General features: G+C 40.7%; 1 protein-coding gene across 1 annotated transcript; it reads left to right on the top strand.

The window, feature by feature from the left end:
- The first annotated feature begins 4,380 nt into the window (after window positions 1-4,380).
- LOC118423407 (steroid 17-alpha-hydroxylase/17,20 lyase-like) lies at window positions 4,381-17,370 on the top strand. Its single transcript, XM_035831547.1, has 10 exons — window positions 4,381-4,507; window positions 5,283-5,456; window positions 6,596-6,689; window positions 6,950-7,108; window positions 7,660-7,781; window positions 8,636-8,722; window positions 8,930-9,055; window positions 9,809-10,048; window positions 13,864-14,020; window positions 16,068-17,370. Exons 1-10 carry the CDS (start codon window positions 4,381-4,383, stop codon window positions 16,261-16,263), a joined length of 1,482 nt encoding a protein of 493 aa, XP_035687440.1. The 3' UTR covers window positions 16,264-17,370.
- The last annotated feature ends 1,902 nt before the right edge of the window (window positions 17,371-19,272 follow it).

The raw sequence follows: 19,272 nt of genomic DNA, 5'->3' as shown, positions 1-19,272 counted from the left end.
GTTGTGTTGGTGAGGTGTGATGAAAGCTCGAATCGATGAGATCTTGGGAGCCGTATCTGTCGTTGTAATTGATGTAATAATATCAGAAATCACCCCTATATTTGAGATATATTGGCACAGGCATCGTGCTGTATGTGTTTGTTAATGGGCTTAGCTGCAAGCAGATGGTGAGGTGACAGCTGTTAGGGGAACCCCCAGTAGTTTTATTTATGTCTGCTTAGGACTGTTTGAAATATTTGTAACAGTTGGCACAGTAGTTACCTCCATGAAATGTCATGGAGGTTATATTTTCTGTTATGTGTCTCTATCTGTGTACAAGATTACTCAAGAACGGCTGGATGGATTAGTTTCATACTTGTTGTGTTGGTGGGCTGTGATGAAAGCTAGAATCGATGTGATTTTGGGCGCCGTATCTGTCGTTATAATCGATGTAGTAATGTCAGAAATCCCCCCTATATCTGCGATATATTAGAACAGGCATCGTGCTTTAAGTGTTTGTTAATGGGCTTAGCGCCAAGCAGATAGTGAGGTGATTTGTATGACAGCTGTTTGGGGAACCCCGAGTTTTTTTAATATGATAATTAGTTTTATTTATTTCTGCTTAGGATATCATGGAGATGTGAAGCGTAAGTATAATTGTAAGAAGTTGAGGTACATTTAACGGTAATGCTTAACAGGTATGGATGTCTCACATACTGTACTGCTGATTTGAGTGACATGGTGATTAAAATTCCATTAGATCCTCTCATCTTAGATGGGTTGGGTGTGAGAAGTTTTATGGGCGATACAGATGTTCTGATTTCGTTACGATAAGGGACAGTTGTTAGTTGTCTCTTTCGTAGCCAATGGTACTTGTTTTTTAGCACACGGGGTTGGCGCCAAGTATTCATCTTACAGTTGATGTAGGGCTATCAGAGGAAAGTGTGCATCTCATTTTTGTACCGTGTGAACAGCTGATGTTATTACATATTGGTGGAAAATCAAATCACCATCTGACTAAAGTTGGCCGCATCCCTTCTTCTTTCTGAGTTTCCCAACTTCCTCCCACCACACCGCTCTGAGGCACATAGTCGAACCTCAATAATGCTGACAACCTTTAAGACAGTTTAAATGCCAAACATCAACACGCTACCATATGCCGTCGACCTCTTAAACGCACATTACACAATTAAGTGTCACATTTTAATGATTACTAATCAGATGGACATCCTCTGTGTTATTAAATAAATACACCACTACTTTCCCATAACATTTATAAGCATTACTCTCAAATACAACCGACTATAAACATACATACCATCCACAAAAAAGCAATAAATATTTCATGGAGGTATGAGGTCCCCGAACTCTAGTTAATTGTCTTTCGTGACATCTTGATCGATCTTTGCTCTTGGAAATCAAGTTGGCATATGCATTTCATGACATTAGACTATATATTTTCCGATATAGTTTTTGCAATCTATGGCACATGCCATCTCATTTCTTTATCTGCTTTGCACGATTTACAGTATGTCAAAACGTCTTATTTTTTGGAAACTGACCTAAATTGATGCGCCTGGTAATAATTCCATCGGCAACTTTCCGGTATCTCTACGGTGCTGAGAGTGTAGCCCACCCGCCCAGTTCATCACCGCAGTCCGGGGAATTTTTACGGGGTTGGATGAGATTACATCGCTCCCGATGCTCTGGCGGTGAAAACTCGAAAGGCAAGCTAAAAAGACAGACTGGCAGGCTGCCTCATCCTGTCGGTCGTTGACCTCTCTTTAAGTTAATGCACATCAAAGACCGACAAACAAAGCTAATGCTACACAGCTAGCGGTCGAAGCCACAGGGGTCTATGTAAAGCTAAGGGCACAACCCGCCCTACGAGCAATTTGTTTTTTTTGGGAGGCCACGTATTTCTGAAAACGTTCAGGCTGTACAGGGCAGGCGCGTCGCCCGTACTCGCTAGTACGGAGGGCGAATCCGCAGCCCGATGGCACACAAAGTTTTGCCTGCACGTTCTACTGTGTGTCTGCGTGCTCCAATATCCGTCGGTTTCCGTACGAGTTCGTACGGAGGCGGTACTTATAATTATCACTTACGGATCCCAAAAGATTGCCCACGTTTTGGCACGTAGACAGCATGTATTTGCACGTACGGCGGGTCGTGCCCTTCAGAGCTCAAAGGAGCCAGTGTGGCTTTGGGACTTACTCAAAACGCAGCTGTTCGTAGAGGAGGTAATATAATTTATCAAAGGAGGCTGGCTTTCTTTTCTTAAATCATTGCCTCAGATGACGTTAATCGTACGCGTCTCTGTCGCCGTTGACCTCATTCAAAATTGCACTCACGACGAATTCAACACATGTCTGTGAGGTCATCCGGTCAAACAAAGCTTGCTACGCGTTAGCGGTCGAACCACCAGGGTCGATATAAAGAGGATCGTACAATTTGCTAGAGGAGGCTGGCTCTCTTTCATCAACTTATCGTTCGGAAGTAAACTGACTTACAGGTTTGATTTTTCGTGATCGTGAGGACTCGGAAACAACACTGCAGGTACTGTTGTTGTACTGTTTTTAACATGATCATGAAATCACATCTTCCTTACGTCCTATGATTGTTGACTAGTTTGTTTTTAGGAAACTTCTAGTGTTCCTAAAATGCCCCTATTTCTAAACTGTCTCACCGGAACCGAACCTCCGTGTTAATAATTTGCATAATGTGCGTGTGGGCTTGCTAAGGCCTGCCGACTAGAACAAAATAAAGCTATTTGCCAGAGATAATACTTGTATTTTCATTACATAGTCTAAGCTAACGTTTCTAACATTGTGCATGAAAATGGAATGTGTGTCATGGAATTTCCAAAGCGGGCCCAGCCGGGCAGCTTTTGGGAGCCAAAAGAATGATATAAAATACATCAAAATACACAAAATGTCAAAATAAGATTCATGGGCATGATTTGTGTAATATATATTTTAATTTTTCGTTTCTTACATCCCGGCAGGGCTCCGCTTTGGAAATGTGACCTAAGCCTAACCCAGCCGTACGTGTCCTGAATAGATTATGTTCGTGACACACCGAACACTGTGCATACAGTATTTATCCTCGATAGAAATTCGGGTAATAAGTAGTGCGTCACAGTCCTTGAAAGGGCCTTTGGAATGAGATTATTCTAAATTCACGTCAGTGAGGCGGAAACTGTTAGTGAATGATGATGGAGGGATACGTAAGTTCTCAGACTGTCTGTGCGAAAGCCCGTAACGAAACATCTCGGAGGCATCGCGGAGGCACCTCGGAGGCAGACGCGGGGCCGGGAAGAGGTAGGGCGCGAAGGCAGTAGGTGTAGGTTGCATGGGTGTAAACAACGCCCTACGGTGCGACCGAAAGACCTTACTTAGATCTAGACCTACATAGTGTTTAAACATATGCCTTTTCATACAATGTTTGCCAGTTACAAGAGTGTAGATATTCCGTGCATTGCAAAGTGACTGTGAACGCTAAATTAATGTCCTTCTAAATTAATGTCCAAAGTCATTTAGTAAATTTGAGGAGCAACGGGTTTGCCCGAAAAAAAAACAGGTCAATTTTCAGAGCGTCTTTTTGATGTAGGAACCAAAGACAATAACATTTCTCTATACTTTATAAAACATAGAAACATACAATGGTTTCGGTATACTTGAACATGAAACTAGCCTGGATGCCAGATTGTTTTCAGGGCCTACACAGTCCAACTGAGCCAGACCCTGAAAACTGAATTCGTGCGATGGCGTATCGGGTTCGTGTCCCTTTCCGAAAAAGGACACAAACTGGATGTCCAGAATGTGGACTTCCGGTGCCGTCAATCACGTCAAAATGTTGGATCGCATAAACTTACACTAAATCAACACAGTTTGCACAAGCCAAATCATTTTAGGGAGTCCAGCGGCCGGTTTAACCCTCAAATAATCGTCAGAATTCTAGGTTCAACGGTTGCGTGAAGATCTAGAACAGCGGATATCGATCACTCAAATTACGAAGTAAGCATCTGTCATTATAGCACAACGTAGCCCTAGCCGTGTCGCGAGCATCAAATATGGAAACCTGAGCGTAAAGAATCACTTTATATATATATATTAATACGGTCCTGTCAACCACCATGGCTGACGGCACCGGAAGTCCGTATTCTGGATATCCAGTTTGTGTCCCTTTTGGGATGAAGATGGGATAGATACGCGAACCGGGCGGATACACCGGTGGTTCCAAACTGCAATGTTTTGACAAATATTGCAATTTGAAACCACCTTCACCGTCCGTCGACTTGATATCCCTAAATACTCCGTTTAAAAACAACGGATACGTTACTTGGCGCATAAAGGTGAACTAACGTAACATTGACCCCCCCCCCCCTTTTTCTACAGGACGATGTGGCTGACGACGATAACTGTGGGGTTAGTGACCCTAATTTTGATCAAATGGTTGAATGACTATGTAAAACGATGGCGGATGCCTCCTGGACCATTTTTCTGGCCAATTATTGGAAACCTTTCCTGTAAGTATCTTATTACCTCCATGAAAAATGAGGGTATTGTTTTTGGTATGTCTGTCTCTGTCTGTGCGTGTCAGGATTTTGTCAGCAAAACTTGAAAACCTCTGGACGGTTTGCAATGATATTTGGTATTTAGGTAGGAGTTGGGAAGAGAAAGGTCAGGGTCCCCTGGTGTGTGACATTGGTAGTATATCAGAAATTGCAGTTTTGTATCTTGTGCGGGACAAGCCATATTCTTGATATTTTGTTGCCAGATAGCTTTAGCTTTGGTACTGCAGGTAAAAAAATGTTTTAGGTGGATGACTAAACAAAGCAACAACGAATTTCCGTGATTTTCGGTATGCAGGTAACTTGGACAGAGATGTACGCAATGGCATGCAGGGGGGGGGGGGGTAATTTCCATAATCTGTACTACGTGTTTTCAATCATATGGCTTTTATGCCCTTAAAGCATATGATTCGTGCCAAGTGAAACATTAGCAGGTATCAATTATGCTAACGACAGTCTAATTTGTATAATCAATTTGAAAGTGCCATAATTCGATATACTTTATGACAGAATGTAAACAATGGATTTTGCCAAACGCTAGGACATCTAAAGTAATGTATGTATTTTGGGTAAAAGGACACCATCATAAATAAGATTGAGTATGCTAAGTACAGCCTTATTGCTATAATTAATGAGACAAGCTGAAATGGTTAATATGCAAAGACTCTAGATATTTCATTGAGGTATGAACTCTTCGAACTCATGTGTTTATATGATTCCTGTCGTCCAGTGTTTAGTGGTAGGATGTATCTTACCTTCATCGACCTCGCTAAGACGTATGGAGACGTTTTCAGCCTGAAGTTGGGCATGACGGATGTGGTTGTACTGAACAGTCTGGATGCTGTAAAGGAGGCTTTTATGAAGAAGGGAGCAGACTTTGCAGGCAGGCCGAAGATGCTATCAAGTAAGTGTAGTTTGCTCTCAGGATCAGTGATGAGTGAAATTGTGTAGTAATACCCCTGTCACATTACGCGAAAATCGATCGGACGACGGTTCTGTGAGCTCTTAATGCGTTTTCGTAAGTAAGACGTCCGGTGTTCTCACGATTATCTCGCGATTTTTCGGGATCGCCGGCGATTTTCAGGAGTTGTGCAATGGTCGCGGTGCAGCGAAACATGTTCTTAACATAAGCGACAAGTGATTTCTGAGTTCGCAGAGCTCGTTACCAAGTCGCCTGCAGATCGTGCAGATCGTGCAAATCGGATGGCGAACGGCCGTCAGTCGGGTGACGCTCGCCCGACTTACGTTTGTTTGCAAATATTGAGGATTTTTAAAAATGTAAGGGTAGTTCTGCCATTGTGGCCCCTGTGGTAGTATGTAGGCTGGCTTTGTGACACACCGTCTTTTCTCTCGTCATTTCTATTATGCCCGCGCATTCCAGCGATCGCGAAGTACGTCCGAAGATCGTACGTAATTTGACAGGGGTATAATGACCGTGAATTGTTTCATCAGGTCGAAATTGTTAAATAACGTTACTGAATAACAATATTCTTTGTTCATAACCAACGTTTCGGTGACAGTTTGCCTCGTTGCAAACTCCGCATTAACTATCTATGTAAATTTTTTAATGTAATTTGTAAACGTTACGTTTGCGACCACATTTGACATTCACGGTTTGAGATTCTTTGCCTCCATGAAACATTTAAAACATTTCTCAGCATAATGGTGTACATGTATGGCCCATTGAATCTTCCCTTCAGAGTTTTTGCAAGTGTCCAACATTCTGACCCCTTGAGGAGGGTCGATTCTTCTGCTGTGCTCCAAAAAAACTGATTTTTGTTATGTCAGTTTACTAGACTACTGATATCTTACTCACGGCTTCCCAAGCGAGATTAGAGCAATTCTATCTTCAACCTCTCTTTGCTATAGATTTTTTAAAACTCATTAACCCAGATCTTTGAAGTCTTGCACGCAATTAAGTGCCTGGCGTTTCTTTGATACCTGGGTACAGCACAGCACAATACAATACAATACAATACAATACAATATAATACAACACAATACAATACAATACAATTAACAATGTGGTTATATACTTTTCAGTGGATATATCTTCTGAAGGTGGAAAGGACATCGTCTTCACAGACTACAACCCGACTTGGAAACTGCACAGGAAACTGTTCCATGGTGCCATCAGGTAAAGTTCAGACAGTGTGAAGCAAACTTTACAAATGTTTGTATAGGGTAGAAAATATTAAGAAAGGAAAACAAATGTTAGAAATTGCAATTGTTTCAAAAGTGTTATATCATCTTAGTTAAATTGTTACAAAGATTTCGAAAACTTTAGAACAAAAGGCAACAGACACCCACGAGGTAATGTGGAATTGACACTAAATCGATTTCCCAAAAAATTACAATATCCGGGCTAGCTCACTCATTGCTGATTTTTACCTTTAGGGGTTACGCGTCAGGACAGAACCTACAAAGTAAAGTCCACGAGTCTTTGAAGGACACCATCGCAGAGTTTACTAAGATGGAGGGTCAAGGAGTGAACCTTGATGACTACCTTTATCAGCTGGTCTACAACGTCATCTGTTCAGCTGCTTTCGGCGTAAGGTACTGACCTAGTTGCTACTTTACTTACGAGGGGTGATCAGTAAGCTCTGACATTCACCGATAGACATGGGACACATCTCAAATTTCAGGATATAATTACGTACTTAATTATGAAATCATGTATCAATATCTACCAAATTTCAAGTCGGTATGTTCATTACTTGGTGCTTGGTAGTAGACTACCGACTACCAAGCACCTTTGACCCTTTGCTGACGTCACACTTCCGGCCTGGATGTGTGACTTGTGGTCATTTCAACTTGATAAGGATCAGAGGACTGTTGGGAACAAGATCAGCTTGTTGGTAAACGCTTTAGTCTGTGTAAGGATGTAAAGTTTAAAATTGCAACATAATGTTGATTACCCTCACAGATGAACTTACATTTATGTATGAATGTCATGTTGATGTTAAATTTATTTCAAAACTTAAAAGAATAATATTTTTTTGCTTGAAAGACTAGGAAACCTTACACAAACCCACAGAGTTGATTTTATTCATGATATTAAAACCATAAAATTTTTTTAAAATCCCATAACCAGGATTTCTTGACAGGTACAACATGGATGAAGAGAATTTCAAGACTCTGATGAAAGTCAGCAAGGACGCCGCCGAAAGGTTCGGACAAGGTTTTCTCGCTGATGTCTATCCATTACTTCGGTTCCTGCCTTCACCGAGTGAGTATCTGAATTTTAACCTGCATGAATGCAGTGTCAATTTGTTTTTTTTACTGGTTTGCGATAGCAAAAGTATATAGATTAGTAGGATTCCATTGGCGCGGCCATTTTCTTTCCCATAATGCTAAGGGAGTGACGACGTCAGTTCTGCAGGTTTGCGACGTAAAATGAAAATGTCTAATAGAGTGGTACTGTGGTCTTGTCAGAAACTATGAGTTGACAAGAGCAAATACCTGTCTCTTGAAGCTGTAAAATTCCTCTTCATTGACACATGATGTTTGAATTGTTTATGTCACCTAAAGTCAACAACATCATTCCTGATTGCATTCAGAAATAAAAGTTTTCTTAAATCAAACAAAGGCGTTTGTACATAAGGTGCTCTTCCGGTGTTATTGAACATCGAATCTTACAAATCATACATCCAATTCCTGATTTCTGCCACCAGGTAATTGAATTAATTTCTCCTCGTGACGTCATAGTAAACACGGCAGCCGATTGGTAAATTTGCAATGTGACTCGCGATTAACCGTCGTGTTGAAAAGCAGAAACGTTGCAATTGTTACGATGATGATGATGCACTGTTTTCTTCTGTAAAGAACGATTTGGCAAATCGCGGTATTAGATTCCTATTCGGCTGCCGTATTTATTTTGACATCACAAATAGAAATTAACTTAATTACAAAGAAACCAATAACTTACGGTATGATTTTTAAGATTCCGTGTCCAATAACTTCAGAATGGTATATATCATGTATAAATGTCTATGTTCATGATGAATATGTTATAATGTTTTGTGGTTTTATTCGTGACATCGGCACTATAAAAGCCACCTTTTGTCTCTTTTCCCTACACAGCCGTAACTGCCTGTCGAAAAATGATGGACCAAATTCTAGGGATCATGCAGTGTCATCTGGAGCAGCACAAGGAAACGTTTGACCCAAGTAAGATGGCCACTGACGCATTGCGGTCTCCTACGTACCCTGGGTACCATCCGTTTACCACTGGGGCTCCTTAAACTCGCTGAGCGTATGGAGCCCCGGTAGTAATCGGATAGTACCCAGACTATCTCTGAAAGGTCTCAAGGAAATTTGAATACTTTTATGTTGCATCTTAGACCGATTAATGAATATCAATGTACGCTTCTGCAGGCAACCTCCGTGACATCACAGATCACATGATCAAGGCTCAGAAGGACGCTGAGGAGGAAGGAATCCAGGACATCAACTCTCTTACAGACACTCATCTCAGGCAGACAATTAGTGACATCTTTTTTGGTACACAAAATGTTTTCCTTCTTTTTTGCACTCTAATCATTACTTCGCATAAAAGACAAACGCTTTCTTATCTACCCGTCAACTATGTCTTAACCGTGAATAGTTCGATTGTACACAACCAAGTAGGGGAGGGACCAGGAAATGAGTCATGTGCAAAGGGTGTAACTTGGCAATGCGTACCCTTCGGTTCTTTCTTGTATTGTTTTTGATATTTTTTGTTGTTGCTGAAACCAGATGTTTTCATTTTCGGCCAATTTTCTGCTAATTAACGATACGAGAGGAGTTTTCTTTTCAAATCTCGACAAAAATTGTGCCCTTAGTTGACCTTTAAATTTGTGGTGTTATCTACTGAGGCCTGTCTGCTGTTTGGCGAGGCATGGTGTTCTAGGCTTGGAGTTCAGAGGCCGAACGTTCAAAGGTTAGGTAGACATGTCTATCTATATGTCTACCTGTACTTTATTCCACCGGCTGGTTCTGACTGGTTCACGGCATTTATGTAAATACATTTTGGACGCATCTGTCAGAAGCGACACCTATGCTGCAGTTCAATGTGAACTAGGTGAACATGTCAGAATTGCCCTGCTGGAGGTGACCGACGGTAACCGAAACTTTGAAGGAATGAAATACTTGGTTGTGTACAATCTTTGCCCATTGCAATCACATATAATCTGCTGTATACACACATTTCCTTTATCAATTCCTACAGCATATGTATGTATAAAAAATAAATCTAGGTGACCAATTTCTCCTCAGGGGGTACATTCTCAAGTATCTTTTCTCTACGCTGGGCCCTCCTGTACCTTGCTGTCCACCCGGAGATACAGGAGAAGGTGGCTGCTGAGTTAGACAGTGTGGTGGGCCGTGACAGGCTGCCGGAGCTGTCCGACCGTGAGGCCACGCCGTACATGGAGGCAACTATGCATGAAGTGATGAGGATGGCATCTATGGATCCTCTGTCTTTGCCACATGCTACAACTGTCGACACCACGCTTAGTGAGTACTAGTAACTCTTCTTATGGCGTTTTTCTGATGTATTCCGCCATTTTGTGGGGGTGGGGTGGGGTTGTGGAGCTAAAAGTGGTCGCGTCAACTTTGACGTTCTAAAGCTGCCAAATGACTTGTGCTAAAACAACAAAACTTGGTGACTTTCCCAGACCTTTATTGTCAGTAATTTACAATAAATATAGTATTTCAATCGTTTTTCCTGTTGCCATGGCAAATGGTTTCTAAAAGGCGTATTTTACAAAACTTACTTATTTTGGTTTAAACAATGAGAATTTGTATTGCTAAACCACACTTGTCATATATCTTTAATATCTGATAGACTTAAATGTAACATCTACATTTAGATATTCGTAATTTATGCTAATGTAATGACGTCATTGGTCAAAATCCAAAATGGCGGACCATATGATGAAAAGTCTAATCAGGCTACTTTTACTTGGATTTCATCACTACTTGGAATTTCTTACAATAAAACTTTCATGTGAACGTTTTCATTCCGTTTTCATGGAATTGTGGGGTTAAAATTGAAAAAGATATACCTGCCTATTTGGCAGTTGGATGGCCAAATCAAAGCGTGAAGGCGGCAAGGAGAGCCGCACGCTGACAAGTCAAGAGTAACTTTCAGCGTTTGGTGGTGGAGGCAGCGTCATGGTGTGGGACGGTATTACCGCCATAGGAAAAATAAGACTCATCATTCCAGGCAACCTCAATGTGGTGAGATATATGGGCACTATCCTCCGTCTAGTCTCAATATCCTACCTCTTCAATATTGGACCAAATTCCATTCTGATTACTACTCCCGTCCACACAGAGCAAGGACCATTGCAGACTACCTTCAGGATGCGATGCTGGAGTACAGTCTTAGGATGGAATAGCCTTCCTACGGCTTATGACTAGCACTCGATTGAACACCTCTCTGTTCAAACTGTTTGCTTTAGTAACAGTGGCTTTCATTGATATGTCCTGTTTATTCAACTTGTCATCATTCACAAGTCAATACCCCAGCTTGTATGCAAGCAGGCTTGGTGCTCGTTTCATGAATTTACAAATCATAGAATAATCTACCCAGATACTAAAAACTAGAGTTCGGGGACCTCATACCTCCATGAAATATTTATTGCTTTTTTGTGGATGGTATGTATGTTTATAGTCGGTTGTATTTGAGAGTAATGGTTATATGATATAAATGTTATGGGAAAGTAGTGGTGTATTTATTTAATGACACAGAGGATGTCCATCTGATTAGTAATTATCAAAATGTGACACTTAATTGTGTAATGTGCGTTTAAGAGGTCGACGACATATGGTAGCGTGGTGCTCCTTAAGCTTGATGTTTGGCATTTAAAATGTCTAAGGTTGTCAGCATTATTGAGGTTCGACTATGTGCCTCAGAGCTGTGTGGTGGGAGGAAGTTGGGAAACTCAGAAAGAAGAAGGGATGTGGCCAACTTTAGTCAGATGGTAATTTGATTTTCCACCAATATGTCATAACATCAGCTGTTCACACGGTACAAAAACGAGATGCACACTTTCCTCTGACAGCCCTACACCAACTGTAAGATGAATACTTGGCGCCAACCCCGTCTGCTAAAAAACAAGTACCATTGGCTACGAAAGAGACAACTAACAACTGTCCCTTATCGTAACAAAATCAGAATCTGTATCGCCCATAAAACTTCTGACACCCAACCCAGATGAGAGGACCTAATGGCATTTTAATCACCATGTCACTCAAATCAGCAGTACAGTATGTGAGACATCCATACCTGTTAAGCATTATCGTTAAATGTACCTCAACTTCTTACAATTATACTTACGCTTCACATCTCCATGATATCCTAAGCAGACATAAATAAAACTAATTATCATATTTAAAAAACTCGGGGTTCCCCAAACAGCTGTCACCTCACCATCTGCTTGGAGCTAAGCCCATTAACAAACACATAAAGCACGATGCCTGTACCAATATATCTCAAATATAGGGGTGATTTCTGATATTATTACGTCGATTATAACGACAGATACGGCTCCCAAAATCTCATCGATTCGAGCTTTCATCACACCCCACCAACACAACAAGTATGAAACCAATCCATCCAGCCGTTCTTGAGTAATCATCTACACAGACAGAGACACATAACAGAAAATATAACCTCCATTCCATGACATTTCATGGAGGTAATAAAGTTGGATGTTCTGTATACCAAAAGTTACCTGTAAAAAGGATTGATTGAATCATTGTCACCGGACACATAACAACCGGACGATACAGTGTTGAGCAGAAGCAGGGAAATTTGAGCACTTTTTTTAGCTGACCTACTCATGTAAGCAGGCCCCGTGCTCGTTTCGTGAGTTTACAATCATGATGAGTTTGATACCATAGGAAAGGGAATCACACAAGCTTTCAAATGATATAGAAGAACTTTATTGCACGGCAATTGTACATGATACAATGTTTGGCAACAACTACAAAATAGAGGTATAGAATAAAGCTTAACAACCTATTAACATAACAATAAGGGCTAACATAATTCTTAGATGTAGTACATGTATTACCATGGAGTAGGCTAATCATTAGTCATGGTATTCTTTCTAGTAGCAGAACAATCCTTGATATATTCGCCTATTTCTGCATAATGGGAGTTCTGACATCTACAGATATATACAAATCTGTTTGTAGCATCGAGTCTCTTGAATTCTGTTGTAATTGATTCGAGAAATATGAATTATTCATTACGTAAAAACTAGAGTATCTAGAACATTCCATTATAAAGTCAAATTCATCTTCAATATGTTTTGGGCAGAATGGACAGAACCTTTGCTCAGGGGCTATATTGTAGTATCTTCCTGTTTCAATATTCAATTTATGGCTACTGATTCTAAACCGAGTTATTGCTTTGCGAATTTCAAAGTTACTTATATATCATAAATATATGTTTCTTGTTCATAAGATTCTTTTGATTTGCTAAGAAAAGACGGTTTTGATATGATACATTGAAATTGATGCAGAAACATCAGAAATATGACCAACCAAAGTTGATATGCGAAACTTTTTGAGCCGAGTTCATTTAAAATGGAGGGACCGTTTTCAGGTGGCTACTGACTGCAGGTGGCTGCCTGCGCCAGTTGGGTAACTGTAGGTTTGACTGTACTATCCCTTCTCACCTATGCAACATTAGAGCAATAGAAAAAAATTGCTGTCGGAAAATTGAGTAAAGAAACCGGGGGATTAAAAAAAATTCTAATTGACCAGAGAGTTTGTCCATTTTGTCCAGAGCTATTTGAAGACGAATATCATTTCTTGATTGTATGTACCAGATATTCTGATATTTGTAATTCATTATACACAAGGCTAATCTATTCATCTTATGTGCACGAATTTATCGCAATGAACCTGAATATCAAATGTAAGTAGATGTCATGTGATAACTCCGACATGCTATACAGGTATATCAAAGGATGTCGTTAGAAAAGACTTGAGAAATTCCTCCAATTATTGTACAAGTCAATGCTCATCTACATAACACACACTCTTTCTATTAGTTAAGATTAGCCCTATGGAACTGTAGTTATGTAACAGTAGATGTCATATATATATAAGGGTTAATGACCCGCCTCGAGGTGTATATGGTGTCATAGCGACTGACCCGTTGCTATAACCACCGAATGAAACCACCAAGTGAGCGAAGTGAACGAGTTGCGGTTTTATAAGCCTAATTATGTATAATGTACCTTATACGATTGTTGTGCAATAAAGTAATATGTATGTTACATGACACAACATGCAATCTACACACACCTCAGGAGGTTACCAGATCCCGAAGGGTACTATGGTTATGCCGAACCTGTGGGCCCTGCACCATGACCCTGACACCTGGGGAGATCCGGACGTTTTCCGGCCTGAACGTTTCTTGGATGAAAATGGGAAACCAGTCAAACCTGCGGCCCTAATGCCTTTCAGGTAGGTACAAAGTTTATTTTGTCAATAAGTGGTTGCGAAATGTGTGAAACGTAGCAAATACTAAGTTCTTTATTATTCAGACTAGGGATGGGTACCGGTGTGACAGCGATCTCGCCCCCCCCCCGGGGCGAAATCACTAGCGATCTCGCCCCCCCGGGGCGAAATCACTAGCGATCTCGCCCTCCCCGGCTAGTGATCTCGCCCCCCTACCTAGCCCCCCTTTAGCGATTTCGCCCCCCCCCCAAAAAACGGGTTTACATGACATTTCAGAAGTTGATTGGTATAAATCACAAAATGCAGTTTCAGAATGATATAAGTACACGAGTTTGATACATAACTCCATTCATAGTATCAATATTAACGTAATTACATGGTAATAAGATAGTTGAACTTGTTTCAGACAAGGAGGGTTGGGTCCCTTGTATTCCCATTATTGCATATACCTGAGTCTTGACATAAGATGTATTTCATTGTATTCACCTGTCCTCAAGCAACCTATATATCTCCAATATGAAGTCTCTACCATGAAGTGACCACAAAAGAACTATGTAATGTCTTTATTAATTATGCAAATATTAGGTATTAATTAGAATAACGCACATTTTGGTATATGCACCTGGCCAAGGGATATCTTCACCTCCAACATGACTGTTTTTTCTAGTATTTAGGAACTGATGCATTTACCCGTGTTTCTTAAGACTGGTACTTTACCAGTGTTTGTGTGGCATTTAGCAACAGCTATTTCAACTTGCGCGTAGATAGTGTTTATAATGAGAAACTATTATTCACGTGTGTTTTTGTTAGTGCTTTGGAAATGTTTCCAGCACAAGAAAGAAAACACTGTGACAAATTGAAAACATGTAGCTGACGTATTCCGTACCATAGACGGTGTTGATTTATACGTTCGCAGTAGCACTGTTTTTATGCCACCTCAGCTGCAAACATTGTCTTTTTCATTTCAATGTCATGTTTGCACCGAAAAATATAGTATCGACTTTCGAGGTATGACATCTATGACATCTTACGGTACGGTACGGTAATAAGGTGCCATATAGGTACCAGGTAACACACCATATACGTTACTCCCCAGGTGCAGTATAGTACCAGGTAGCGCACCTGTAATATGTAGTAACCAGCTGCTCGGGGGGGGGGTCGAAAACGCTAAAGGGGGGCGAAAACGCTAGTGATCGCTGGGGGTGGGGGCGAGATCGCTGTCACACCGGTACGGTGTACCGGTACAAAACCGTTTTTTCTTGTTGGAGCGGTCCAGAGAAACCGGACCTGAAAAAATTCGTTGAACCGGATATTGGACCTATTGGAAAATGAACAGATTATATAATCAGGCATTTACAAGTTTTGAGGCTTACTGGTCGAGGAAAATAACAAGAGCGAAGTAGCGTTTAGTCCATAGTCATTTCTACCAAGTTTTACAGCCAATCGCACAGAGGCAGTTAGATTTTAAAACGCCAGTTGGAGTCGAATACTTCTCAAAACAAATTTCTTTGGACCATTGTCCTGAGTATCGCCCATTCACAACTTCTCACATCCTGAATCAGGTCCAGATTTAGGTTCAGACCTGGACCTGATCCTCTGGACCTGAACCGGACCTGGACCTGAATTTTCTGTACCGGTACCCACCGCCCCTAATTCAGACAGTATTATGTGAGTACTTTCATCCCTGGGGATATGGTATTGGCATTATCTTACTAAGAGCGACATTTTACAGTTTAGCATAGAAAATTAAGACTTGTACACGTTTATAATTTTATTGAGAAACAAGACTTTCAAATGGTATCCACCATCGTTCATCACACGAGAATGAGGCGTCACGTGACATGAGAGTCAAAGGTCACACAGGTCACGTGACATGAGGACGTTGTAGATGGACACAGACGTATTTGTAACGGTCAATTTCAAAGTATATCAAATGTGACGGCATGTGAACATCTTCGATGGGTAAACGCGTTGTTTTAACGTTTCGGAATAAGACACAGATCTATAGCCGTTCATCTGCATTTTAGTGTTATATCTTGTGTCTTTCAACCAGCGCTGGGCGCCGTGCTTGTCCTGGCGAAACCCTGGGAAAAGCAAACAACTTCCTCTTACTAGGAGGACTGGTCCAGAACTTCCGCTTCAGCATTTCCAAGGGTGAGGGCCCTCCTGATCTCACCCCTGATGAGAAAGGTGGGGGCGCCTCCTGCATACCATCGCCGTACAAGGTGGTGATGACCTGCCGGAAGTGAATGTTGCTGACCTACAGGCAGTTGATGATGAAGTCGTGTAATAAGCAGGCTGATGGATCCAACTGTGCATGCGCAGGCCAAAGGTAAAGGACCCTGATATAAACAGTTCCTCCCTTGATCATAAATGGCCTACATCTGCCTGTTTGCATTTTAATGCCCAGACGTGTTTTGTTTATGTTTCAGGGGTGTTAACCTTTGACATGCGCATGCCCAGTTGGATCAGTGAATTTACTTATTCCATGGCACAGACGAACAAATTTCAATATCTCCAATTATCCCAAGTAATACATAGCTGCCTATCAAACGAAACATCAGCACAAAAGGAGTGCAACATTTCGCGGGTTTGTATCTGTATCAATATAATATAATTTGAATATGGAGGGAAAGGGGAATTGAAACATTGTGCAGTGTAATAATAAAATGAAAACTTATTCGCGGTGTCATGATTTCGTAGTAGAAAGATCACCGCGCAGATATTTAAGATTTACCTGATTTTGATAATCGTTAACTTTCTTACTATTTCAGCGAATTTGAACTATGTGAAGCCACCTAAGCTTGATACATTTCCACAAGTGTGAACTAGCGGCATGTTATGAAAAGTTATGTAATATTCAAGCAGGATAACCATATCATAACATTACAGTGTATATTCTAATATGATATGATAAGGGAAGCATTAATTTACAACCTTAATTTGTTAGTAACCTTGAAGATGTCGAATGGAGACCTGTTTTCGTTTGTGACTTTATCTTTATTGAATGTTGCAAGTTTGAAGGACTGGACAAGTCGATTACTCTTCATATAGTGGGCTTTGTCGATGGTAAGCTAAACCTTTTATGATGATTTCCTTGTTATTCTATTTGTTCAAAATACGTGTAACGGTACCATTCATCTCTGCCTCTGACATGTCAAACAATATATTAATGATAATTGGTATCTTCATCTGTACCCCTAAGAAAGCTACATGTATCTTAACCTCTGACTCTTCATATATGTACACTAACAGCTAGTGCAACTACGCCATGTAGAATTAAAGAAGACATAGATACATTGCGTTGATTGAATTGTCCCTCCTTGTGTTTACTATTAATAAATGCATGCATAACATTTTGGGCCTTTAATTTTTGCATTCTCTTCTTTGAGCCGTTGTTATTCAAGTAAGTAAGTAAGTCATTCATTGATGGTTATTTGAGAACGTCGAAATGTCTAAATCTGCGACTGCTTTAGCTACGATTTACTGAAATGCAAATAGGGACACCAATATGGCGAAAAAACAGCGATGATGTCATTGAAGCTCTCTATAGAAAATCCCATGTGTTTGTTAGTTTACCTCTTCTTGGCAGTACAAACTTAGTCATTTGAAACTTCATAGAAAACATGATTCATTTTTATTGTAAAGATTCAACATAGGCCATGAAACATTGAACAAATATGATTTGTTTTGAACCCTATTCAGACGGGGGTATGGAGTGGGGTAAGGAGCGCTCCCGGAGCCAGGCCTACCGTGCCCATGTGGGCTACTCTCCAGCAGGAAGGGTAAGCCTGCGTCCTGTTTTTTATTGTCAATAGAGAGGATAAAAGCCATTATCGCAGGTTATAAAAACAGCCGCAGCCTAACCTCTGCTTGGAGAGTACATATGGGCACGATAGGCTGGGCATGTCGGGCACGAGGGGCTGGGCATGAGGGGTCGACTGTACCATTATACGTGTGGGGGGCCTTTCCTAACTGGGAAAAACAGATTTTTAATCAATTTATTTATGTTTTCTATCGCTAGAGCACCCCTTCTGTGATTCTCAATCATTGGTTTTTAACAAATGAGTTTAATTACACAAAAGACACCCCTTAGGTATCAGAGAGACCTTGGTAACGAAAGTCTGGAACAATAGGCTTTCTCCTAAGGCCACAGCAAGTAAATTTTATGGATGACATCAGCGCGCGCATTAATTTTCGCCTGAAATCAGAAAAAAAACAAGATTTTTTTCTTCTGCGGGGATGGTCAACATGACGATAAAGTACCAAAATGAGCAAATATATTGTGTTGTAGCCTAATACTTGTACTTGTAGAAGTGACACTTGCGAGGTACCCAGGACTGTAGTTGTAGAAATGAAACTTATTGGATAGTTGTAAAAGTGACACCAATATGGAAGCTATGAGTTTGGTTACCAACTTTGTTGGTGATGCCGGTCTACCACATTAGTGTCACTTTTACCACACCAGTACATGTCTTCAATACAGGAATGAATGCCTTGTTGGCTCTGATACCATGCTTTGTCCCTTTAATTCTTTTTACAACAGTCATCACAACTTTATGGTGTATATTTCTGAAAATGTAGCCATCTTGTTTTTTTTCACTCATCTTGTTTTTTTCACCCATCTTGTTTTTTTTCGCCCTATTGCACTATTTTTGCAGTCTGCAGAGGATGTCATCCATAAAATTTACTTGCTGTGGCCTAACTAAGAAAAACAAATTTTGTGATAAATTTTTTAATGTTTTCTATCACTACCATGACCATTCTGTGATTCTCAATCATATGTTTTTAACAAATGAGCTTGATTATTCAAAAGAGACTCCTTATGTATCAGAGAGACCATGGTCACGAGAGGCCAAAACTATAGGCTTTCTCCTAACTGGGAAAAACAAATTTTCAATAATTTTTTATAATGTTTTCTATCACTACAGCGCCCATTCTGTGATTCTCAACATCAGTTTTTAACAAATGAGCTTTTTTTTACTCAAAGGAGACCCCATAGGTATCAGAGAGACCATGGTCACGAGAGGCCGAAACTACTACAAATGTGATGCCAAAGGTCGACAAATAAAGCTTGCTACGCAGTAAGTGGTCGAAGCCACTGTGGCTTTGGTATATGGGATTTACTAAAAACGCAGTTGTTCCTAGAGGAAGTCCTACAATTTACCAACTTTGCAAGGAGGCTGGCTTCCGTTTCTTAAGTCATTGCCTCAGATGACGTTTTTCGTCTTGGTCGCCGTTGACCTCATTCAAATTGC

Source organism: Branchiostoma floridae, chromosome 9 (assembly GCF_000003815.2).
Source record: "Branchiostoma floridae strain S238N-H82 chromosome 9, Bfl_VNyyK, whole genome shotgun sequence".
NCBI classification, from domain to species: Eukaryota; Metazoa; Chordata; class Leptocardii; order Amphioxiformes; family Branchiostomatidae; genus Branchiostoma; species Branchiostoma floridae.
The sequence above is the reverse complement of the archived record's forward strand: the minus strand, read 5'-3'. Positions and strand labels throughout refer to the sequence as shown.

What these genes read in the sequence shown, in the direction of transcription:
- LOC118423407 (XM_035831547.1), top strand. Translation starts at nt 4,381, where the DNA reads ATGTGGCTGACGACGATAACTGTGGGGTTAGTGACCCTAATTTTGATC. An exon ending in CTGTTCCATGGTGCCATCAG is followed by an intron (nt 6,690 to 6,949) that starts GTAAAGTTCAGA and finishes TTTTACCTTTAG; the next exon opens with GGGTTACGCGTCAGGACAGA. An exon ending in TCAGCTGCTTTCGGCGTAAG is followed by an intron (nt 7,109 to 7,659) that starts GTACTGACCTAG and finishes ATTTCTTGACAG; the next exon opens with GTACAACATGGATGAAGAGA.